The sequence below is a fragment of the Sparus aurata genome, chromosome 13 (genome assembly GCF_900880675.1).
Source record: "Sparus aurata chromosome 13, fSpaAur1.1, whole genome shotgun sequence".
Taxonomy (NCBI): Eukaryota; Metazoa; Chordata; class Actinopteri; order Spariformes; family Sparidae; genus Sparus; species Sparus aurata.
Window position 1 is genome coordinate 28,385,701 of NC_044199.1, and position 25,674 is coordinate 28,411,374.

At 40.0% G+C, this 25,674-nt stretch overlaps 2 protein-coding genes across 5 annotated transcripts in view; both read left to right on the top strand.

Annotated features, from left to right (window-relative positions):
* Positions 1–445: 445 nt before the first annotated feature.
* Positions 446–4,839, top strand: LOC115593713 (meiosis-specific kinetochore protein). Of its 2 annotated transcripts, XM_030437310.1 has the most exons (8): positions 446–673; positions 1,404–1,507; positions 1,827–2,169; positions 2,253–2,387; positions 3,242–3,281; positions 3,403–3,449; positions 3,639–3,670; positions 3,756–4,839. In XM_030437310.1, the coding sequence occupies exons 1-8, from the start codon at positions 583–585 to the stop codon at positions 4,128–4,130; spliced, it is 1,167 nt and encodes a 388-aa protein (XP_030293170.1). In that variant the 5' UTR covers positions 446–582; the 3' UTR covers positions 4,131–4,839. The 2 variants fall into 2 exon arrangements, with proteins under 2 accessions (XP_030293170.1, XP_030293171.1); XM_030437311.1 differs by lacking the exon at positions 1,404–1,507 and having other exon boundaries at positions 534–673.
* A 303-nt stretch (positions 4,840–5,142) lies between these two features.
* fnip1 (folliculin interacting protein 1) overlaps positions 5,143–25,674 on the top strand; it is a 43,154-nt gene continuing 22,622 nt past the window's right edge. For 2 of the 3 annotated variants that reach the window (XM_030438068.1, XM_030438070.1), the window contains exons 1-4: positions 5,143–5,349; positions 20,432–20,561; positions 25,159–25,296; positions 25,457–25,557. In XM_030438068.1, the coding sequence (XP_030293928.1) occupies positions 5,258–5,349; positions 20,432–20,561; positions 25,159–25,296; positions 25,457–25,557 (461 nt within the window). In that variant the 5' untranslated portion in view covers positions 5,143–5,257. Of the gene's footprint in view, positions 5,350–14,877; positions 15,112–20,431; positions 20,562–25,158; positions 25,297–25,456; positions 25,558–25,674 lie in introns of those variants that run through there. The other variant, XM_030438069.1, reaches the window with a different exon arrangement.

Below are 25,674 nucleotides of genomic sequence, written 5' to 3' on the forward strand. Positions count from 1 at the left end.
CAATTTAAGTAAAAATAAAAATGTAATGCAGTGTAAGTAAAATAAAACACAATAGAATATAATAAATATAACAAATACAATAAATATGGGCTCTGATTGCCGCATGGAATGAAAACTGTTCCTCATCCTCTCTGTGCGTGTTTTATTTATTTGATTTTGAGTTGTAGGCTATTTTTGATCCTTAAACATTTATTTTGAAGTTTTTATTGTTGTAATTACTAGTTGTGATCACTAGAGGGCAGTCGGCACTCTTCATATAAAGTCTATCATGTTATTCGCTGTCAAAACTCCAGAAGCAGCAAGGCATGCCGGTGGTTTATTTTGAAAGTCCTCCGCTGTGGACTTTCAAAATAAAACAAAACATAGCGTAGCAGCCGCTGATTGGTGGATTGACTGCAGGTGTGCTCGGTTGCTAAGCAGCGCACAGAGAAAGGACAGGAAAAGTGTGCTTTTTTTTTTTTAGCATCCGGTCTGATTTTAAGCGTTTATCTCTCCGTGTTTACCAAATGATATTATACATTTAGTTAAAAGCGTCTGTTTTTTTGGGGGGGTTTTTTGGCTAACCTGAAGTTTAATTCGGAAATGGGTCGACTTAAGTGTGTCAGACGTGAAAGTGGACTACCACCTAAAAAACAAGATACTCCCTTGAAAACAAAACTGAGCAGAAATGACAGTAAGAAACAAACACACAGCAGCTTTAGCATTCATTGAGTGATGTATGTCTCCATTAAAGGTAGTTAGACCCTGAATTGCATTCTATGTTAAGCTCTAATTAGTTTGAGCCTCTCTTTGAAATACAGGAATTTGATTGCAGTTAAAGAATTGATCAACAGCTTTTTGTCAGAATTCACTTAATGTTTCGCCTTAGATCTGTTTACATTAACGTCATTATAGATAAGGCAGTGCTTTAGGTTGGATATAGCTCATAAATATTAAAGGAAAAGTTCACCCAAAAAAGAAACATCAGTTGTGCTGTACTTGACTTAAAAAATAAAAATAAGAAATAAAAAACGCCAGAAATTGACATTAAAATTCCATGCAGCTTGTTTGTCATAGTCTAAGTCTCTGGAAGCTTGGAGACCCCCTACTGACTCAAAAAGACCTTATTTACACCGTTTTAAAAGCTAAAGCTTCACTGTAGCTGCTAAGCTAAATGCTTTATGCACTGAGTATCCCATTTGAACTGGGGGCATGAACTTGACTGATATTCGGAGATATTAGCTATCAGGGAAATCCTAGCCGATAAAAACAGCCAACAGTGTGAAGCCAGTCTTCGATTTAACAAGCGCAGCATCCAAAAACTCTTTTTTTTATCGCAAACTTTTTTCTGGACAGCAAACTTTACCAACTTGCCATCAGCACAAAGTTGAGTCGATAATCACTGACAATTGAAAACCTTACAGAGCGCAGGAGACATCTGCCCAAGAAGCATTATGAAGCACTCCCAGTAGTACCTGAGGTGGAGGAGATCAGTGTCCTGACTGTCACATCAACCAACCCAGTGTTGGTGGGTATTCTGATTAGTGAAAAGATATTCACAAGTACAGATAACCTACTACACTATGATATCTATTCTCGTCATACTAATAATATTGACAGGAATATACCAGTTTTCCTCTATGGGAATGATGAATAAAAGGCTGAGTATGAGGGGAAAGTAGCCATAATGTAGCTCCAACAGTAATGAACACTCAATTCGGCCACATCACTGTCTTAGTACTTGTTCATCTCGTCTTACTGGGAGTTGGATTTCAAGTAGTTTGCTGAGGTTTCTCAAACTTTTTCTTGCTCTCTTCTCCCTCATATTCCACGCTTATCCTTTCCAGCCGGTCCACTACAAATCTGCGCCAAGCTTGAGCAGCCCTGCATTTACTGAAAACCCCAGAGGCAAGGCCGTCTCGCCTGCCGCACCGGCTAATAAGAAATCTGGCCGCCGAGTGTCACCAGCAGGACACCAAGCCGTTCAGATGACTCCTGATGCAGAGGCTCTTAAAGGAGGTGAAAGGCAAGTTAAAGAAGACAAGCAAAACTCTGAATTGACTCTGACTTCTTCCAGCGTGGAGTCGGACACAGCTTTCAGCTCCGATGATGATGAGGAGGAAGATTCCTCTGCCTCTTCAGCCTCCAGCAGTCTGCCTTCCCCAGAGATCTTCAGGAGGGAGACCTATGGTTTGTGCGTGCACTTTCTGTAAATCCACAACCATAATATGATGTTATTCCGTTCAATTTGTATCTCCCCTTTCTCTGCATAGTTGAAACATTGACTTTTCCCTTTGAGGAAGAGGCGCTGGGTCTCCATCTTCACATAAAAAACTCCACCTTGCTGGATCTGAGCCATGCCGAGAGCATCCACATGTATCATCCCCCCAACCTCTCTACAATTATTGGTAATGGTTTGAGAAGGTCCTACACATGTCTTGTAAAAAAAAGAAGAAAAAAAAAGCTAATCAATCTAGGTGCCTGATGAAATTTACTTTTTAGTTTTTTTTTTAGTTTATTAGTTTATTATATCGAAGACAATCCCAATTAATTAACTGCATCAACAACAGTAAAAAGGGGCAGCTTTAGCTGATATCCTGCTGTAGTCCCCGGCCAGATGACAATAGGAACCCTAAAAAAAAATGAAAATAAAAGTTAGTACAGTCTGATAGTTACTTGAGTTAAACTACTTTTAAGTTAACCTTAGATGGGACTCATTTTTTAATTCATCGATATTCATTGATTAGATTTGTCTTTTTAATACAATTTAAAACCTTTATTTGCATTTGATAAGGGTATGAGATTTACACAGTACAATAACCATCTCAGAAAATATCATGGGTTCACAGTGTCATTGATATTATTAGTGATTTTACCAGGTTTTTATTATGTTTTTTCGTCACTAATATCTCCTGATCAACAATATACTTGACATAGACTTGAAATACATATTTTAATTTTAATAACTCTGATGAATAAGATTTCAATACCATGAATAAGAAACTGTAAACAGTGTGATAACCATCAGTTTTCATACCGCATGTATCTTATGGTGAAATATGCATTATAGAATAATCCAATAAGAATTCAAAAGCGTACTTTATTTAAAGCATATTTTGAGTTGGTTTTGTGATGCTTTGACCTTTCAAAATGATTTAAATCCGATTTTAAGATATTTAATAGAACAGAAAATCTGTGTATGATATAATTTGATGTCTGAGTGTCAGCAATTGTCTGATATGATCCAAACCTCTGTTCGCAGATGCCTCTGCTATTCTTGCTGAGAAAGACTGTGAGATCAAGTGAGTTTGTCAGTTGAATTTCTTTGAAGAATGTTACTTAACATGCAGCGGGGGAGAGAAGAGACAAAACATGCTCAACATCTATATGAACAGAATCACTGTCTTTTCTCTTTGAGCACAGAAGACCTGAAGCTGAGACCAAAACGCTCACAGACTCATTTAAATCAGGTGAAGACTCAATAATTTAGATGTTTATCTTAATTAAACTGTATATCTGTTTGACTATCTGTTGAACTGTTTGGTTCATTATCTCATAATGAACCAAACAGTAATCTTAGTGTGAATCATCTGTTTTCATGCAGTTTTATTGCACAATTCATAATCAGTAATTTTGTGTTTTTATTGCTCAATCTGTAGACAAAGCCTTTAAGTGTAAAACCACACCAAAAGTAAGAAAGCTTTATATTTCATCTACTATAAAATATGATGTGTACAATTTATTTTGGTTAATTAAGAGGGATTCTTTCTCTCCAGCTCACCAACAGAAGGCCCATTCTGTGCAAGAAAAGGGTTTGGTTCAAAAGCCCAATGGTTGTCGAGACAATAGAAGCAAAACACATCCCAGCCGCAAAATTAGCCATTCACAACACCGGTGAGCCTGGCCAAACATCCAGCCAAGCAGAGCAGAAGAAGCCTGACGCAGACGCATCCAGAGCAGGTGAGATCAACCACAAGGAAGAGGCGTTACAACTGAAAAGTCCTTCTGAAAGTAATCCGAAGCACGCTGAGTTCTTTGATTTCATCGACGACAGTGACAGGGATGTGTTCTTTCAGAGTATGAGAGAAAGGTGTGTCAAACTCAAAAGTTTTTCTTCGTTTCCTCTCACAGCTGCAAAGCACATGATGTGACATCTAAAGCCAAAATATTGTATCAAAAGATTTGGGCTTTTTCAAGAAATCTAGCTTAAAGAGGTCTGCACGTGAGATATCCTCTGAGACAAGCGTTATTAGTGTATGAGTATCTAAATATAAACAAATGTCAAAGGAAATATGCAAGTGTTATTAGAAGGCAATAATTCACGAGGATGCCACACCCTGCCATGTTCGTGAGCAAACACAGTGACCTTTGACTTTGAATTACCTAAACCAGGCCCTTATTATTTCATGGCCTACTGTAAAAACTGTGATGCCCGTTCCTTGCAGCGTAAGTGGTCTCTTTAAAAACATTTTAATGAAATAGCACTTCTCAATGTTCTCTTCTGGATTTCCTTTTGTCAATTTGCATAAATGTTATCTAACAAGTGTCTGGTGCAAAATGACCACTAGATGTCAGACCTGTATTTTATAAAAATAGCCATCTTGTATTGTCTTTTCAGTCATTTTTCTTTTTTCATTTTATACATGAAATATGTGTTGTTTGTGTTTCTGTCTTTGTGCTTTTTATTCAATAAGAGACTGATTTAAGCGCTTAATTGTGGGGTCAAAAATATAAGTTAGTTAAGGTGTCTGTGGTTTCTTTATCTGTGATTGTGTCTTGTCTTCCTGTAAAATATAACACATTTTTGTTAGAAGAAGTGTCCAAAATAAATAAATGTACAATAAATATATAAATAAACAATTGTTGTTGGGTGTTCCCTCTGTGTTTGTTTAGCATATTCTGGCTGTTTGCACTTGACTGTTTTCTCATGTGAGTCTTCCAGTGATCTTTGACCGTGTCCTTAAAGCAGCTCAGCAGTCGCACTTGTATGATTTCAGTGAATACATTTCATGCTGCCACGATTCGCGACAAAACATCAACACGGCGAATCCACTGACCACGTGGTACCGGGCCAAAAATACCAGCCAATCAGGTATTTTGTAGTAGCAGCAGCAGCCGGTCAGCCAATCAGAAAAATGTAGTGGGTTACCAAGCAGCTCCCGTGACTAATGCCTGTCATATGACTGTGACACCCATGGAGACAGTTACAAGGAACAAGAATTGCTCTTGGATTTGAAAAGAAGAGAGACCTTCTGTACCGACTTTATTTTGGTACAAAATGCCTCCGACTCTCTTCCAGAAACTTTTCAACAAGAGAAATGCGTTTTCGTCGCCGCCCCCGAGGTGCAGCAAAGAGGACCCAGCTTTCAGGTAGCTGCTTTCTGTTGAGTGTGTGTGTGTTTCGGGTTTGTGTGTAACGCTTTACGTGTGTATGCTGTGACTTTCTCCGCGGCCTCTGTGAACGTGGCAGAGTTTCGCTGTGTATTCTTGCGCTTCAGAAGTCCCAGCTGTGCAGTTTTAGTCTATTTGAAGCTGGTCTATCAAAGCACGGTGAGACGTGCGGTACGTGTTTTCTGCCTGTTGGCGAGGTTAGCCAACATGCTAATGCTAGCTGCCAGACGATAGCGCGGCTGCTGCACGCGCTGTCTCCCGTTGGGACTCGGCTCGCCTCATCAGCCAACAGCACTTTTTTTTCTGCTCGTTTACATAAGTATTACAGCTCGCCTGCTGTTGATAATGAGTGATAATAAGTTGAGAATGAAGGCTTCCTTTCCACCTGAAGTGATTTGTCGGTATAATCGTTCAGAAGTTGTGTCCTGCTTTCTCCTTTTGTCTTCCTCGTGTCCCCCTTTGTGTTTCTGTGGTAACGGCAGCAAAGCCTGCGTGGTAGGAAGAAAACAACAGGGCAGCCGTGACAGCACAGTCGGTGTCTTTTTGTCTGTACCACCAATATAACTTGTTACGCTACAGCTGGCTTCCTTGGCTTCATGTGACGGCACAATACTCATCGCCACAGCCGTCAGACAGCAGCTGAGGACACAGTGTGCTCTGTGGTGGAGCACATGCGATCACTTCAGTTGGCCACTGATGACAGACAGATCCACGACAAACCAGGCTTAAGCCCCAGTAGATGGGCTGTAGTCTAGCGAGGCACCTGAAATCGTCTGTTTTCAAAGCCGCAAATAGGGATGTTTAAATACCATGATGTCATGTTTTCCCCAGTGATGCCTTGTACAAACACTGTATATCAGTGCTGCATATGCAACATGGTATTATCTGATTATACTCAAAATTATGAAGCCCATATCGGGCACCCCTTATTATCGTACTTAATGCACTGGTTGCACATGTTTTACACCCATTAGGCAGACGGACAGAAATTATTTACATTGTACATACATAGAAAACATATACTAGAGCTGCAGTCTTATGATAAAGTTAAAATGTGTGACAACAGCGTTATGATAACGTACAGTAGTGCTGTAGAGATGCCCTGGACTACAAATCTACAAAAAGATGTTTAACTATCATCGTACTACTTGTTTACAGCAGTGATGCCTTGTACAAACTACATCAGTGATGCCTTGTACAAACTACATCAGTACCACAGTATATATCAAGTTTACACCAGTGACGCATATGCGACATAGCAAGATCTGATTATATGCTACACAAAATTAGTTATGGATATTGTGGTATCGGTGCATCCGTGTATGTGCATGGATATGCGTTAAAGTCAAGTGAAATGTGTCACACTATTTTTGGGGACCTGAAATACTCACAAAACACAAAATAAAAACTCAGATCTGTCGCAGAATAAACAATCAAGTGAAAAACTAACATATCCCAATATCCTAAATCATTTTGAGTAGTGTCATTTTATAATGTATTTTTTTCCCCTTACTTTCAAGTGTGCATAAACTACGGGTTTTAAACTGCTGCTCTGTATTGTCTGACAAAAGTCTATATTGTGCATGCCTACTTGTGGTACTTAACAACATACAGGTTGCACATGTCTTACACCCATTAAGGCAGGCAGATGGCTAGAAATGATTGACATTAAATATTTATAATATATAGAAAGCTTGTGCTCCACATGTAAGAAAACATGTTTGTTTGGTACATACCAGTAAATGTAATGAATGTAGATTATGTGAAGAATTGTCTAAAAGTTTTTTTTTATTTTGTTCCAAAGGTAAATACAGCATCACAAGTAATGTTACTGTAAGTGGCATTAGTACTAGGGCAAAATTCAACCTGACTTGGTAGGATACTCTATACTCCCTCAGTTGATGTGCAGTTTCCCTGTGTATGTTCCTACACACATTCTGGGTCAGGGTCAGGTCTGCCACCAAGGGGAAAGTGCCCTTTTTAGTTTTAGATTAACTTGCATAGGAAAATGTTTCTCTGGGCTCATCACCCATGGTGGATATATTTACCAGTGGACCAGAAAGCTCACCTCCTTGTGGTGCTGCTTGCACTTTGGCCCATGTCTGTGCCAACGCACGTTCCATGGCTGTGCTCTGCGCACAGTGATATAAATGATGTGGATTTGTGTGTGTGTGTGTGTGTGTGTGTGTGTGTGTGTGAGGGTTTGGCTGACTGGCTTCAATCCTAGAGCAAACAGGCAGACAGCAGGCATTTCTGTTAACTATGTGGTCAGCTGTGCTCTTCATACCTCTGGCATGAGTTCCCCATTCATCAGGCATGAATTGCTCTGGAGAGGGCAGAACTCTGAGAAGACAAAGGCAAAGGAGAAGGAGAGATGGATGGAGAGGAAACTTGGCTGGAAGCAGGAATAGATGGGTTAGAATAAATCATATAAGTTGTCTGGGGTTCTGGGTGAGAGAAAATTGGTGAATGAGAAGGTTTGTTTTCAAACATCTGCTTAAATGTGTAAAAGTAGAAGATTGAATACAGATTTCTATGAAGGCCCTTATTGGTGGGTGATGTGAAATTAATACGAAACAGAGGGAAGAGTTTGGGTATTCAGGAAATGAGCAGGCAAACTTCAGAGGATGGACAGAGGCGTGGATGAGGTATGACTGGAGACGTCTGACAGAGCTAGAATGTGACGATGATGATCTTCTGCTAAGAATGAACGTTTTTAAATGGTCTTGTAGTTGATGAATAAAACGTTTTCTAAAAGGTTGTTGGTCTGCATAATGCATCACCCAAAGCTCTGTAAATCTCAGTCTCTGTCACAGCACATCACTGTGTTGTCCAGAATACCACAGAGTGCAGCAGGTTGGCTGACCCTGGGAGCACAGCCTAAAAAGCCTCTCCTGTTCCCCTGGCTGCAGCACCTGACAAGGGGCAGCATACTGTACATTACACTGAGAGCTCCTGGCTCATCCTGCAGTCAGTCAGAGGCCTGATCGACAGCCAGTAGCTTTGTCCTCCCCACCCACAGCCAGACTGCTTGTCCTGGCTGTCCCCTGCCACTGCCGCCTGCTGAGGGAACTTCCCTCTTGACCTGGGCCATACAACTCAATATAGCTGTGCTTGTGCTGCAATATGAAAGAAGGGACTGTGTGTTAGCAAGAGAAATGATGGGAAGGGTGTGGGAAGACTTCTTGTTTTTACAGGCTCACTTTGGAAGGCCTCAAAACCCAAATCAGATGTTTTTTAAAGGGGAGAAAAGTGTTGTTTGAGTAGTAATTTTTCTTGTTTTTTATACAAATAAGGTGATATTGATACACCTTGTTGAAACCTTGTGGGCAAATCTAAAATAAAATCTTGACTTAGTAAGTCATATTAAATGGGTATGCATCTCACCTATGGTTGGAACATATCTCCTCCTGATATGAAAATGCATGACGTTGCATTTCGCACAACAAAATTAAACATGACATTAGATGTATTTATAGTGATACTCTTTCCTTGGCAGTTTACAGGCGAAGTAGTTTCTCAGGTTCCTGACTGGCATGGCGTCCTTCCTCCAATGTGTACTTTCATAACTCTGTGTGTCATGTGAGGCTTTCATCAATCTCAGGCTGTCAAGTTTGTTGGCCGATCACATGGCTGCATTCTCAGTCGCTGGCATAAAGCTATGAGTTGTCTAAGTGGAGTTTGTGTGCCTGGTGGCCTCACACTAGTGAGATAGTTTTGCTTCTTGTGCATTTTAAAGCATGTCAGCGCAATGGGTTCATGTACATAAAGCTTTGGATTACAGGGCTGATTTTTCTTTTCCTGTGTGTGAGCGCGTGTGTGTGTGTGCGCGTGCAGAAGTCCTGCCAGGGTTCTGTAAAGACAGCGGCTGTCATCAGGTTCCTATCATAGCTATTTTAAGTGGCCACACTCCGGCTTCTCAGAACTGCAGGGTAGTCATGGTAAAGATATAGTTTTACTTAAAAGTTGCACACACACGCCCAGGAGCATTTTGGTGAGTGCTACTATGTCAGCTTAACATCTATTCAGGCCAGTGTGTCCTTTTACTTTGGGAGGACATCAGTTAATTCAAAGTGCTGACACTGTAATACATGCTATTGAACTCCTCTCGGGTTGTTGGCTGGTGGTGAGGCTTGGCAAAATCGGCTTTCAGAATGATTATTTTTTTTTATAAATAATCATCAGTAATGTGGATGTAATGAGGGTAGGGGAAGACAAGTGGTAGAACAGTCTGTTACGTTTAAAAAACTTTTTTTTTAAATGATTGACATTCCATACCACAGAGTAAAATTGACACAACATTGAGGGCATAACATTTTACTCTATATTTTACTGCAATGCAGCCTTTAAAACCAGATAAACCCACCACGAAATATGACTCATATCACAAGATCAGTATGTTGATATATTGCCCAGTCCTATTTGTTAAGCCTTTTTAGATCATGATAAACTGACAAATGATCATACCATCACATGACAAGTTTGTAAGAAAAAAAAAAAGAGGAACTTTCCAAGCATGTATTGATGACCTCACACAGTTTTCACAATTCTCAGAATCACAATAATCATTAAGTGTTTGTTGTTGATCATCAGTTTCACAGCTAATCCTGTTACATGATACAAGGACACACAAGAAGTGTAAAAATGCAGTGCTAAACATCCCATACTCTGAAGGCCAAGTTACTCTGCAAGTGATGGATTCATTCCAGAGTATACAGTAGTCCTAATTTGATCCCATCTTTTGCCCCAACATTTATATACCGGCCCATGTATTTGTTTTCATTAGGATTACCCATTTAAAAATATGTTGTTGGAATATGGTAACGTGGTTTGCATGACAACTTTCATCAGAAGGAACATGGCCTGCTCGTAAAAATTGACAAACTTCTAGCATGCAACCTTTAGTAAATCACAAACCCTTATCAGCACATGGTAGCAGACAAAATGACGTGGCATTGAACGTCCACAGATAACAAGCAGCCTGATTAGTTTGTCTGCCGGGATCCTGAAAGTCAAACCAAAAAGTCACATCGCCTAATTAGCCTACTTTCAGCCTCTAGATGAGAAAGAGGGAAAAAGAGTGAAATGATGAAGATGGGGGAGGTGGTTTGACAGAGAGGCAGGATGTGCTGACTGACAGTATAATCAGTTTGCGTTATGGCTGAGCAATTAATCATGTCTATCATGTGACTCTTTCTGTCACTTTTGATTACTAAATGGTGCAAAGAGGAAAGAAAAGTTTAATCTGCCTGTGTAATGCTTGTCACATTATTGCAAATCTGCTTTTCACCTTGAAAGTAAACGGACCACAGATCTTAATTTCTACATATCTGTAACCACTCCAGTTCAGCTTGATGTTATGTTCTTGTGATTCTTTGTGAGACATAGTCATACTCTCATCACCCAGTTTCTGTCATGTGCTGCTTATTCAGAAGTGTGGTGACACAGGAGTGAGCCAAAGTGTACACACGGTCATTAGTTAAGACACATAGTGTTGGGGCAAACGCATTATATGCAAGCATAGCTTGTTTTTTAGGACTTGTTAAGGACACTGCAGGAAATAACAGCAAAATAATTTCCACATCCACATAAATATACTGATAAGAGTTACTCTACATATTTGATTTCCTGTCTATAGCGTTAATGTAACTTTGGGGTATTTTTAGAAACAAACAGTCCCTGTTTCTTTTTTATTTACCAGCATCTCTAGTTTTGTTTTGATCTGTTGTATACATCTTGGGCTCCTTTTTGTGTCTTAAAATCTACAGCTTGATTCCAGCTGATATCAGCCTCTGGCCATATGAGTCCCCTCAGTACTCCAATTCATGTTTGACTCTTTTGTAGCTGTGAGTGCAGTAGCCTTTGGGCATTTCAGCATCTTCTCATATTTAGAATCATGTGATTGCTGGAATGCTGAAGTCTTGAATGCAACGTAACCAGCAGAGAAACCAGCAGGTATGCAGGTAGTCAGGTGCTTTCAGGTCACATGGGCCAGTGCCTCGAGGCAGTTGCTGTTTTAAAAGACCTAAGTCAGAGCAAAAGCAATGGTTTCTACAAGGAAGTGGAGCACTTGTGTTAGTGTGAAAAGTGGTAAGTACTAGGGTTGGGCGATGTCTACCAAATTGGCATATGACGGTGTTCATAATAAAACATTGTTGACATCAGTAGTTTTTCATTAGCACACCACTATTGTCACCACTGTTTCCTGCTTTCCCTCTGATGGCAACCTACAATTCAAGAGTGCTGCCCCCACCACAAAAAGCCCCTCTAAAGCTTGAAACAAAGTTAACTGTCTAACTATACTGAGGGAGCTAAACTTAAGAAAAGTGAAATAACAGCAGCACGATGGAGAGAAATTTTTTTTACCAGTGGCCTGTGGAAAAGAGACACTGCTGCGAGCAATGTTAGAGAGCATCAATTTGCAAACTGGGCAGGTTTAAAAAGAAAATAATAACTGGGACATGGTAATGTAAGTGCATTGAGCAGCACGAAACTTAACGTAATTTTCTCTCCCTCATGTCTCAAACACCAACTAACTCCTGCCGTATTGCAACTCTGAGGGACACACTACTTTGTTGTGGTCTCTAGTTGGGGGCTTTAAATCATGATGTTACGATGGTACAGGGCTCAGAAGTCGAGGGCTATCAGTCACTGGCGATGAAAGATGGCATCCACTATTACAGGGGTGCCCAAACATTTACTTTCGAGGGCCAAAACTGAAACTTAACAGTGGGCCACGGGCTGAAAGCAATTTACTGGCTGCATTGTATGATCAAGATTCAAAATAGTACTAAACTCTAGTTCACTTTATAGGTTTTTATATATTTTTGGCAAAATCAACTTTATGGCCAAATCGACTCTTATGGTTGGCCAACTCTGACCAGTGAGACACAGTTTGGGCAGCTCTGCTCAGTTACATTGTCTAGTACATGCTATAGCCTATTGTGTTTCACCCTGTTGAAATAATGACATGGCCTCTCAAGCAGCAAATGAGTGCTGCCCAGTCTCTACATGGAAGGTTTCAGATTTGACATGGAATCTGAATTTGGGAAGCATTATCACATCTATGCTTTTCTGAAAAATACGTGCAAAATGTGCCCCCATGAGACTAGAGGTATCTGAAAGATTAGATGTGATTATCATTCCTCTGTGTTGCACCAGTGATGCATATCTGTTGTAGTAATGCACTTCCATCATGGGAAAGTAGCATGAAAGAGCTTCAGCTTGCAGTTACGAGTGCAAGAACTTGTGATACAGCAAGCAGTTTCTGCGAGTGCAGGGACTGATCTGAGACATTTAACTAGGACCGCACTTGCAATCAGTTAAAGAGTGTTGAGATATCAGTTTGGTAGTATTGTTTTGCTCTGTTTTCATGACAAGTTTTCATTACCTCAGCAGTCGTCACCAACAGAGCTGACTGTCCTTATCAAAAACTAGCCTTGCTTAATCTAGATTGTTCTTGGTGTGGATTTTTTAGATATCATACATGCAAGTTTTCTGTTCAGTGGTTTTAGTTCTTATTTCGGACTTCTGCCATATGTTTCCCCTTTATGCTGTGTGTCGAATATCTGTTTGATATCTATATTGTATAACCTATCTGACTCAAACCACCTACAGTGGTTGACAACACCAGGGCCAGCAGTAAAATACTAACCTCCTTAAGCTGGCACAAGACTTTGCAAGTTAAATGTCACAATGCAGATAACGCACAAAAGCAGGTCAGTGAGGTTGCTAGATGACTGGTTTCTTACTCTTTTAATGCAGTAATTTCTATAACTGGTGTACAGTCAAACATGTATTTGTGTTGCTGTTGCCTTGTAGCAGAAATGGTACAAAAATGTCTTCAACAATATTGTGTTGTGGCCGGAGGACAAGCTGTTGGACCTCACAGAAACCTCAGTCACACACAGCCGGAAGATCGTCACACAGCTTGGACCGAGGGGATATTTATGTAACCGTCTCCCTGTCACTGACAAACACTAATACACACACACACACATGCACAGATGTGCAGTGGCAGTGGAGAGAGAGTAAGGGCTCTTTGAGGTCAGTAAGTTGGCTGATGTCAGACTGCAGTCGAAGAAACTTGATTTTGTTTTTGCTGTAACCTTTAGCAGTATACACATTGGCCAGGAGCAGCTGCAGATACCTTGCTGTGCTGTTGCAGACTTTGTTTCACTGTCAGATTAAATTATTTCTGTATCTCTCCTCAGTTTATTCTTTGCATCCCCCCAAACCTAAATCGTCTTATGTCTCCGTATGGATACATGAATATGCACATGCTTTCCAGGGAAATAAATCAAATAAAGGCAAAATAAATAATATAGCTGCACCAACAGTTTAAGTCAGCTACATTTGGCAACTTGATAATATAATTGGATATTGAAATATTGATATCTTGATTTTTTTCAAGCTATTTTTTCCCAGGTTTTCAGATGAGGTGATCGTTACATCTGAACACATTCAATTAATATGATTTATATGTTCAAATATCTCTGAGACATAATTTGGTGGACTGACAATTTCAGATCAGGAAGGCATCCACAATCTGCTTTTCAGGCAAATAATAAAGTTAACTGTATTTAATGTTCTCTTACTTTTGTTTTTTCAAACTTCATATAATATAATTAACGAACAGATCAAGCTAATAGAGTGATGTAGCCAACTAGATGGATTTGCTGATAGTGGCTCTTCCTTGGGAAATTTTGTAAACAATGCAATGTAAGTTATGGCGAGCAACATGGCAGATAATGCTCTTGTGTTTGATGATATTTAATGGTCAAATGGATAATTCCATACACTCTTTCAACTCTGGCTATAGAATACAGATGGTATCTTTCATTATGATTGCAGTTAAATAGATGATTATAATTTTTAGGCCAGATTGCCCATTCGTAGATGCATGCATGTGTCTCGACCAACGATTATATGTTACTGGAGAGAAAAACATTTGCAACCAGCCTGTCTTGTTAGTATCGTTGCTTGATAAAGGCAAAGAAGTGAAAAATGCCACATTTCTATTCTGGTCTGAAATGACTCGTGACAACTTTTTTTTTTTTTTTTTATAACTTTCAACTCCAGTTGGTTTTATTTCTAGCTTCCATAAAATTCTGATGATGTAGTGCAAAACTTTCGACCTTAACCGCAGTCCGAGTTCAGGAACTATAGATTGGTAATAGCAAAATTTCAGTTCTTCCTGCTGCTAACTTTTACTTTGCATCAGACTTCACCAAACTTGCCACCATCCATTATTTTTAAAAGAAGAATTAAAAAAAAAAAGCTTCCCAGATGTTTATACCACTTTAAGAGTCTTTTTTTTTGCGATTTGTTTCCCTTCCCTTCCTTCAAAGACTTCTTTTGTCAAGAGCACATTTCTGCATGTGTTTTTTTTTTTTAAATATATTGAAGTAGGAAAGATGGCGAGAAGGGGAAAGGGAACAAAAAGGAGAGAGGAACAAAAAGAGTGGGAATTAGAAACGACACTCAAACAAATCCCCACTGTCACTCTCTTATCACAGCTCGCTCTGGCAGTCAGCAGCCCGGGCTCGCTGCTGTTGCTGCCTCTGTACTGTCCAGCTCACACAGTGCTCCTGCGATCACCTGACAGTCTCATGTTGTTGTGTGAATTTAGTTCACCGCTATTCTTAGACCCTCTTTGGCTGAGAGAGGAGAGGAGAGAAGAGAGAGGAATAGAGAGGGAGAGGGCCGGGAAAAGACTGGCAGAAGCGCAATGATGCCCAGGTAGGAGTCGGTAATATTTAACCAGGCTTGCTTGCATCCAAGTGGACATAGTAGTGTTGGTCAATGGAGGTTTGAAAACAATGTTGGAGTTGTTTGTTTTAAGCCTTGTTTTCTAACTAAGTGTTGGCAACCTGTGGCTGTTTCCAGCTGGACAGCACTTGTAATTTGAAGAAGCAAGGCTGTAGTTTTTAGCGTCAGACGCTGTGGTGATGACAAAGATTGATTTTACTGTTTGGGGCGAATGTTATATAATGAAGAATAATGGGTTTGTGGTGAACCACGCCTTCTCTTTTTCTTTATTGAATAAGAAACAACTGTTTGCCATCTGTGTGTTTGGGTGGAGTTTTAGTTCGAAGAGTTCATGTTTTAATTGTCTCTGATAACTTTTGTTAAGGATGTCAGTAGTCATTTTAGAAACACTTGAAACCTTGTTGTCAACTTGACATTTTTGAAATGTAGCTTTAAATAAAAAATTTGAAAGGGCTTTTCTTGTATCATCAACAGGTTGTACAAGGAAATTAATAAGTGTATGTGTGTGTGAGTATCTGAGTCATTTTTGGTTCAGACAATCGAGGTCAAAGCAGTACAAGTATGTAACAGTCATGAAGTCATGTGCTGCTTTTATGAATGACTCTCTCTTCTGTCAACACTGTGACTGTCACAAGCTCACTGATGTGATACTTCCTCCTTTGCTCTCCTCTTTCTTTCAAATAGCATTTTTGTTTTCTATGTGTTATTATCTGAGCTAAATTCTGTTTTTCCTCCATAGATGTTCAATATTAGCTGTATTCTCATTCTTATTTTCTTCTGCTGCTTTCAGCTTTTGTTTTTTGTCTCTGTTGTTTCCCTTCAGCTCTTGTTTCGAATCCTATCTGTATTTCTGCTCTTTGTCTTTTCCTTACTTTAGCAAAGATATTTCACTCTGTTTGTTGTTGCTGATCAAACAGCTCTGTTGGTTTAGCTGTTTTTCGTGCTCTGTTTTTATCCCTTCTTCCTCACTCTGTTTTCTCTCTGTTATGTTTAAAACAAAGGGAGCAGTGAACTTGGTGTCAAATTATGCAGATCTCCTCTGGGCAGATCTGAAAACAACACATCATCGTATTTTTACAATTGTTGCACCCATATTTGGCCAAAAAATGAACAGGATTATTTACCTTTTGAGCAATGTTAAATTTGTTCATTCAAAGTTGTTTTAGAACAGCAAGTATTGGATTACAAAGGCTAAATCAGTTGGTGCTGGTTGCAAAACAAAAGATAAACTCCAAGATCACGTAGTATCAACCAAAACATACAATGATGAACATAAGCTGAACACAAGTAACCAACAGTCAAATTGATAAAGATACCACTCATAAAATCCAGTAGTCCAATTTCAAGGAGGCATGTGACATACTAAGATGACCACCTGATGTGTAATCTTACACACAGGTCTATGAGCTGAACATTAACCCAGCACATACAATGCAATTTGGGCTCATTATGTAAGCCAGGAAGGCATTATATCAACCATTTAGCCCGCAGGCTTGGTAAGAGGTCGGGTCTCCTGCTTGGACAGAAGCCAGGAGAAGAAAGCTGACAATATTCTTTTTTTCTATCTGGAAAGTGATCAACATTTACTTCTATTAACCATTTGTCTGAACAACAGAGCAGAAGACGGAGTGTCTTAATTGTGTTCAACTCGTGTGTGGTATGTTGAGCGATTATATCAATCTCTGACGTATCTCTGTATTGTTCTTAAAGCAGTATACAATGAAAGTCACTCAGTCTGGTCAGTGATGTTTAATTGAATTATGGGCTAATACTGCCTGGTTGTCACCATCACACCATCAAGCTTGCACACCTCTTTCAAGTTGAGGTAAAACCCCCAAGTTTTGGCATATTTCAGTGTACAACTTAATGCTGTTCCCTGAGGAAAATATCAGAATACCTTCCTAACAATCTGTGTCTACAATACTAACGATAACCTTTTGGACCCTGCATAAAGAATCTGCAAGGAAGGACTCCAGCAGTGTCAACAAATGATGCATGTTTTTATTTAGTTTGTGAGAACCTGTTACATGCCTAAAAGGTCAGTAATGCTTATTCCAGGTCCAGGAGGGCCTATTGGAGCCTCATGAACAGATGGTGTTACAAGTTTTTCTGAATGTGTGTGCGTGTGAGAGAGACAGAGGTGTCTGTCTGCTGAATCCCCCAACAGACACAATGGAGGTGGTGCTATCCTGCAGTTTTGAGGCAACCCTAACACCTCTTCTTCCAAAAGGTTTTGTGATGCCAAAAGCCACTAGTCGATAGTAGTAGTACATTTCCTGCATGTGCTTCGTGTTTAAATGCAATGGCAGTACATCAGCCCAGACTGTGCAGCCACTTCAGGAAGTGGTTGGTGGCAAAGGTTGGCTCAATACATTTTGACTAAAACTAGGTTTTGAAATGTATTTGAAAGTCGTCTCAAACATTGCAAGGACAAAATTATTGTAAATTTATCCTTGACTGTGTTTTTTTTTTTTGGGAGGTTCCATCTGATAAGTGCCAATAAAGTTGAAGCAATAAGAGAACATAAGACAAGTTTACATACATACAACACAGTCACATGCTTGGGGGTGGCAGATGCAGCTGTGCTTCAGCATATGCATTAATTGAAATGTGGCTCCTTGTATTGAAAACCCACAAAGCCTAATTCAAATTCAGATGGCGGTTCTGATCCATATCGTTTGGCACCGCTTCTAGCAAGTAGGAACAAGTAAGCGATTGGATTGAATCCTGGAAATGTTTCCAGCTTATTGTACAGTCAGTGTTGGCCCAAAAAATAACTCTTGTGTTGTTGCCTCTCAAGGCCCTATCTAACGAACAACGTTGATTTAACAACTTAACACTGCAGCAGGTTGCAGCACATGACTCCCTCTACCTGCTCCCTTGTTAGACTGAACTGTTTCACCCCCAAGAATGCTGGTCATACTTTGACACCAGTGTTTAGTAAATAGTAGCTCACATGCATGGGAATGTACACACAGACACACACAGAACCTTTTCCTGACACAAAGGTATTCCCTGCCCCGTCTCACTGAAGCTCACTGACCAGCAATTTGAATGCCGCTTTTGAATGTGTTTGTTATTTTGGTGGCAAGCGAAACGGACTTAACTGTTCTTTTTCCACCCCTCCCCACCAACCCATTTACTATAAACACTTGTGTTTAGGGACGCTCCCTGCTCCCCAATAAAAGGCTATAATTAGGTCCAGCTCTGTGTGCATCTGCCTGACCCATCTATCCGTCAGATCAGACAGAAATCCTCGACTGTTGGTCCAATCCCCTGTCATCTTTATAGCCCCACTCAATCATCCCAGGGACACAGTTTACCCAGAGGAAGGGGTGGCTACCAGAGCACCCCGGGAAGACATGCTTGTACCCACAGTGAAATACAAATATGTAACAACATCCTTGACAATATTACCTCAGATGACCAGCATTAATAAGATGAGCTGAATGAAACCAAGTGTTACCTAGCAACAGCCGTGGAGCAGGGCTGCCAGTAAAAACAGCTTAACTGTTACTTAACCGTTGGACAGTGTTTCCTGCCAGAAGAAATGCACCAGTGCTAGAGTCTGTAGCAGTTTAAAATCTGCTACCCTAAATCCCCAACATGGTGATAAACATCCATTATTTTTCTACTACTTATCTTGAGTTACTTTAAGGTCAGTCTTTGTAGCAACTTGAACAGTACCGGCTTTGATTGTTGACTAATACACCCGTTATTAGTTAAGACATGTTTAGTTGATTGTTTTTTTTAAAGAAGTTAGGTATTACATTTAGATAGTAATAACAAAAAATCGTATAAAAAGAAATGAAACAACAATTGAGCAACTGTGATCAAACCAAACTGTAGGACTGCAACACAAGCAAACAATGCATCAACTGTCATCACGTATTGATTGAGCTGTTTCTTAATTATGATTGGGGACAAATACACGACATCACCTTGTTCCAACTGACCCCTGCCCATTTTAAAATGACGAGAATAGTAAGCAAAAGAACACACATAAAGCAAAGAGAAAATGACACAATTCAACAGGTCAGAAAATGAATGATATAGGGGCTCTTCACTCTACAATTTCATGTAGAATTAGACTCATTGCCTTGAGTTTCTTGAGTAGCTACTTGTTGTCTGGGTACACAGTAAATCTGTATTGGTGGGTGGGTAGTAGGCTGTCTTGGCTTATCTTTGTTGAGCCCTACTGGTTGAGGTATGAGATGGATGAATGGAAGTTATGGAATGGCGTCTCTTGGCTCTGCTTTGAACACTGGAAAGGATGACAGCTAAATAGATTTTTTGAGCTGACTAGTACATTTCTAGCTTTTTGTAGACTCACTTCTCAAATCTGAATCTTCAACTGAGCTTGTGATTGAGTTTCATTTTGGGTAATGTGATTTCTTTAGAAGGCTAACAAATGCTTGATGCATGGTCCTCTTTTTAAACTGTCATTTGTTAGTCCAGTAGTGTTGGAGTGCAAGGCCAAATTGGTGTAGTATTCATATTCTTTACTATTCTTGAGACGTGTCAAATCTCAAGTAGTCGAGTTTTAGAATAGAATAGAAAATACTTGTCTACCTTTTGCATACAAAAAAGCAGACATTTGTCTTTACTTATATTAAAAACCACAATATATTACACTGCATGGAAACACGACAGAAGCTGCATTAAGAAAGAGCAACAGTTACTTGATATGACTAAGGTCACTGACAGCGCCATGCACAAAGCTTTTTATTCTGATGTGCAAAGTATTTTGGGTTAGAAACTTACAAATCATATCACTCATTAAATATATAACCCTTGATTCATTTATATGTAGACATCTTAGTAATGTCTGAAAATGGCAGGATGTTTTTTGTTTGTTTCTTTTACTCTGATTTATTTAGACGAAGTAATGAATTTTGTCAATGCTCAGTTCTCACATTCATAACTTTATAAGGTTTATTCTTAGAATTGGTATATTACAGGGAACCAAGTTGTATTGTTGCTCTGCTGCTTCATTCAGTACTCTGCTGCACCACATTGTTTTGGAAGTGTTTTCTTACGGGAGCATGACCTCATCGTCTCCAATGTGCAAATTTTCTGAAATGCTTTAAAGACATTTGAAGAAGATGTGAAATGTTTCTTCACTTTTCCCATTATCTCAGAGAAGCAGAGATCAGTGAGACTATCAGTTTATTTCTACCTATAAGTTAATTATGTTGTCTCTCATCTCCCTTTTTCTACATCTCCCTACTTTGTCTGTCTTCACCTCTTTTGATTCTGCTCTCATCTGTCGATTCTTCCTTCCATCTAGCTGGCCGATCCCCCAGCTGGAGCCCAGCCAGATCAGGCTGATAGTCTACCAGGACTGCGAGAGGCGTGGCAGAAATGTCCTCTTCGACTCCAATGCCAAAAAGAGAGGCACGGAGGAAACCCCTATCACAGTGAGTCACATGTTTGTACTGTGCATGTTGCCATTTGGAAGCCCATCCTTAGTTTTATTGATGGGAATTGAATGTTCCAGGCTTTGTTGTAATCAGAGGTCAACTGACGTAGTTGATAGGAAATCTGATATAGATATATATTGCAGAATGTGGTCTGTCCAGCGTCTTTCCTATATTCTTTTTCTTACCCTCCATATTTCTAGTTCTTTTTGCAGTCACAGGTAATGGTGATTCTTTTCTGTTCAGTTTCATCCCTGGGAGCATTTAAAAGGGTTTGAAATCTTAAAACAGCCCGAGCAAAGACAAACAGAGAGATGGTAACTAGCAGTCCCAGAGGCTTGACATGCAACAGAAGTCATGTGACTGATTAATGGCATTCAGAGGACACAAGCTGCACCTTATCCTGCTTATCCTGCAGGACGCCTCACTGCCCCACAGTGAACAGCGTCTGACCAAGGGATCAAGCATAGAATGCAGGGAACAAGTCCTGTTCATGGGCATGTTTTTGTTTATGAATTAGATGTTCATTTACTTATTATTGAAACAAAAGACAGTAGTAAAGGATGGGATTTCTCCAGTGACATCTAAAGTTTGAACTTCTCTGCCGTTTCTTAAACAAAAGGTCCAGTCTACAAACAACATCTTTTTTCTACAGTGAATCTGAAGGCACATATCCCGTAATATTCTCACTGTATTTTCTAGTCATCCGTTTTTGTGTCTCAGTGAGTGCATGAGTCTCAGCGTTGGTTAATTGTCAACACACCCATGTCAGCCAGTGAGACACAGCGATAACGCGTGTTTTACTCCAGTGTCTAAAAGCTATTGTTGCACACACCCTGATAAAGACTGCTAAACATATTAATTATGTCCTTTGACTGACAGTCTTGGGTATAAAGCCTCTCCCATACTTAACATGTCAGCAGATTTTTCCATGAAGCACTGACTCACGGTCACCACTTTTCTTTTTCCCCTTTTCAATTTTGAATAACCTGCCTAATATTTTCATAACGCTGCCGTGTGTTCCCGTCTGACCCTGACCGGTTTGTTCTGGTGCTCTTATCTCCAATAATAATAGCCTCAGCTGACAGCCCATGTGTAAGCAGCATTCTTTCATCCTCACATGACAGCCCTGTCACTCGCTGACTGTCGTTCTCTCTGTCTTCGCCTGTCTCTGCTCTCGTCTCACCCTCTCTGAATTCACCCTCATTCTGCATCTTGCTTTTCTAATCTATCTGCTGTCTCTCTTTGAAGTCCTGGTTACTGTCCTATGGTTTTGTAAATTAATCCGGTTATCTTGGTCTTTCCTATTGTATATCTGTAATCTTTTGTAAACCACTCTCTGCCTTACTTTACCTTTACCTGTCTGCTTTTCTCTCGGCTGTCTATCAGTTTATTTCAAATCCACTTTCACAACTAAAATCTCTTGACTTTCTATTTATGCTTCCTAAATCTCTCTTTACCTGTCACCTTGTAGCCTTTTTCCATGCCATTCTCTTCCTGTCCTTGCACTGTCTATTAGTTTATAAAGCTTAAGAGCTTAAGATTCTCTGTATGCTGCCTCAATTTCTCTCCTTTCTGTTTGTCTGCCTCATTATCTTGTCTGTAACCTTGACATCAGACAGAAACGCAGAGAGGCATTTTGTATCAACATCCTAGAGTGATCCCATCACAAGTGGATAGGTACAGGTGTGTTGAGGGTGTGTTTGAGATGCTCAGAGGTGGTCTGGCCTGCATGTGACGACATTCTTTCAGCAGTGTGTATGCACTTGTGTTTTGGGCCACATTGAAAGACAACCTACTCTGCTGAAGTCCTCTGTGAAACAAGAAGAAGTCACAACAACAGGCAGACTGGATTACAGGCTGTCACTCTAATGCAAAATATATATTTGGGCTCAAATCATGTGATTATAAGAGTTGCTGAGTGAAGAGAAACTTGACAAACTTTGCAGAGCTTTTGCTACAACAAATTCAAAATTAGTAATGCCTTCTTGTAAATTTGTATTAAATGCAATACATTTAGTTGTGTTTTTCCTTGTAAAATGTGACTGTTGCCATGGCACCACTGCTCCAGCCTGTCTGTTTCCATGTCTAAAGTGCGTCTTTCCTGCCAACATAGGCAAAATCTTTGATGCCCATGGAGAAATTCCCAGACTCCCTTATAAAATTGCAAGTTTTTTGAGATGTTGAGTTAGGACTCGAACTACCACAAATTCTAAAGTATTTGGCCCTTCTGATTAATTCGGCAGATGTTATGCATGAAGTGATTTTATTCATTTGTGTAATAAAACATTTAATCAGTTTAGAAAAAGATTTTTTTCTCAATATGGCAGATTTTTCCTCACTTGAATCGAGGGTTTAAGGACAGAGGATGTTATTCACCATACAGATTTTAAATCCCACTTAGGCAATGTGATGGATTTTGAGCTACATAAATAAAATTTATTTGGATGTGAATGTTTAACAGCAATGGATACTCGAGACGTATGTCGAGGCGCATGTTAATGCTTGGTGTGGACTGACGGGCATAAAGCTGTCCACTTTTGATTGGATCAGTCAGGATTGGTGTTGATATCAAATGTGAAAAGCCTCACTCACACCCTGACATTAAAAATGTGATTGTGTGTTTGCTAAACTTTTGGTCATTTGGATTCACTGAAGTTTTACATTTGGATTGGACTGGTGGCATATATAGAATCACATAGGAAGAGTTGTGCCGTGTGTGTTTTTATGCAGTGAATGTACAACACTATTGTGCAGTAAAAAGAGTCTGTGCTCTGTATGTACGTGTTTCCTGGATCGATGTCAATATTTTTGGTGTATTCTGCACCGTTAGGGCTTCGCCCTGTGTGACTTTTATCACATGATTGTTTTTCCGCTGTTGTTTTTTTTTTTCAGTCAACTGAAAGGAAGTTATTTTCGAGCGATCAACAGCAGGAACAAGCAAAGCACAGAGGGTCAGACACAATGAGGAATAGAAAAATGGACAGAAATGCATGAATGAAGAAACGTACAGGGTTGGAGGGGTGTTGGAAAAGAATTAAATGACAGGAAAGATGGAGAGCTGCAGAAGAGTCAAATCAAAACGATAGAAATGGATGTATCAAAGGAGAAAGAAAGCTGCAGGAAATAGAGAGAGATGAAGTTGGAGTGGTGGAGGAAGGGAGGGAGGCAGAGTGGGGGAGGGAGGGAGTGATTGCAGTGCTGCTCGATCACGAGTTCCCGAAAGAGTCATATGACTGGCAGTCACATGCTGCTGGCCTCTGTGTACACACCTCACATTGCACTGCAGCGGACACACGCACACACACACTAAGACACACACACCCACCCGTGTATGCATTCAAACACACCCATGCTCAGAGTCGACGCGAGTTCATTAGTATGAGTATTTGTCTGTGCATGTGTGTGCTAAAAAATCACTCACATTAATGAGGGAGAATTTAAAAAAAATTCAAAGCAGCTTGCAAACACATCTGCAATGTGTAACAATGTACTTAAAAAGAGCAGAAAGCGGTAATCCTTCCTCCCCTGCCTGTTTTTCTTTCCTCATCTCATTCTGTTTCTTTGTCTGCCTCTCATTTTCCCCTGTTCCTTTCTCTTCCTCTCTTACATTGGCAGCGACAGTGGTTTCAAGTGAGCCATTACCACACACACACACACACACACACACACACACACACACACACACACACACACACACACACACACACACACACACCCTCCCCCTCCGCTCCCCACCCTCCTAAATGCATTCCTCTTGAATAGTCTGCCAAGTTGAGAAGGCACATGACACAGGCTGATTGAGCTCACATTGCTTTTAGTTTGCGGTTTACACAACTGCCTCTTCGTTAGGTTTGTATGGTTTTTTGACCTCAGCAATGTAATTTTCTTTATGTTTTTCCATTAACTGTTTACTTCATAAAGGCCAGTAACTTCTTGTTTGTTGGACTTGTTAATAGGTCGGGCGTCAGGGTGAAATTAGAATTAAAATGTGACTTCTCTCAATCGCTGTGTTTATGTTGGCAGAGGCCTCCATAACTGGGATCCTCCTGCAATAAAATCCTCTTGACTTTGTTATCTAGTCCCACGTGAACAGGCTGTTCGCACATAAATATGCACAAACCATTTCAGGAGTAAACACATAAATCAACGTCTCTATCTGTCTCAGTGATTTCATGTAATGTGCATAAATAAAGCTAAAGATTCCAGCTTCCTTTTGTTGCATTGATTGTTGACTGTTCTTTTTGTTTTGCTGTTTAGTCTCCAATTATTCTTTGAGAATGAGAAGTAAATAGCAACCAAAAAGCAACATCAATAGTCTGGCATTTGCTCGTAAAGCTACTTGATCAATAAGAGAGCATTTTTGTAGGCTTCTCTAAAATTGAAAGCAGGACAACGTTCAGCTGATGAAATGATGAAAGTGGTACACTTAATACTCCACCAGTTGTTTATATCCTTAATGGCTGCAAACAAAGCAGCAAAACATTTTGCCTTTTCTACATTAAATGAAAGTATATAAACTTCAATTGCATTAAGTGTGTTGTGTTTTACAGATGTAACTTCTGCAGAGTTAAATGAGCCTGTTTTCACCCCATAGAGCACTGAGGCCCAGGTGAAGATGTTTGGAAAATGCTGCCAGCTCCGTCCTACGGGAGGCAGCAGCAGTTCCCTGGACAGCTCTTCCTCCTGCACCTCCGAAACCAAGGAAACCAAGGAGCAGGGCCTGCGCTTCCAGGTAAAACATATCTGAGATGCATATGAAGCCGTTCCTATACACATTGCATGTGTATACTTTCAGGTCAAGGTCAAGTAGGAATAATAAGGAATAAAATATTTAGTTTATAACTTTTTAAGGGTAACAACATTGAAAATGTGTGCTCCCCCTGTCTCACCAGGGTTCGAGGTGTTCGTCCGATGTGGTAATGCTGGGGGAAATGATGTTCGGCTCTGTGGCTATGAGCTACAAAGGTTCAACGCTAAAAATCCATCAGATCAGGTAAGAGGTAAAGGGATGCATCTGTACTGGAAATAGCAGAATTTGAAAATTGGCTTTGCCATTTTAAATGGCGTAGTTACTGGACTGTGAGGTTATTTTAAATTTGTTCAATTGTGA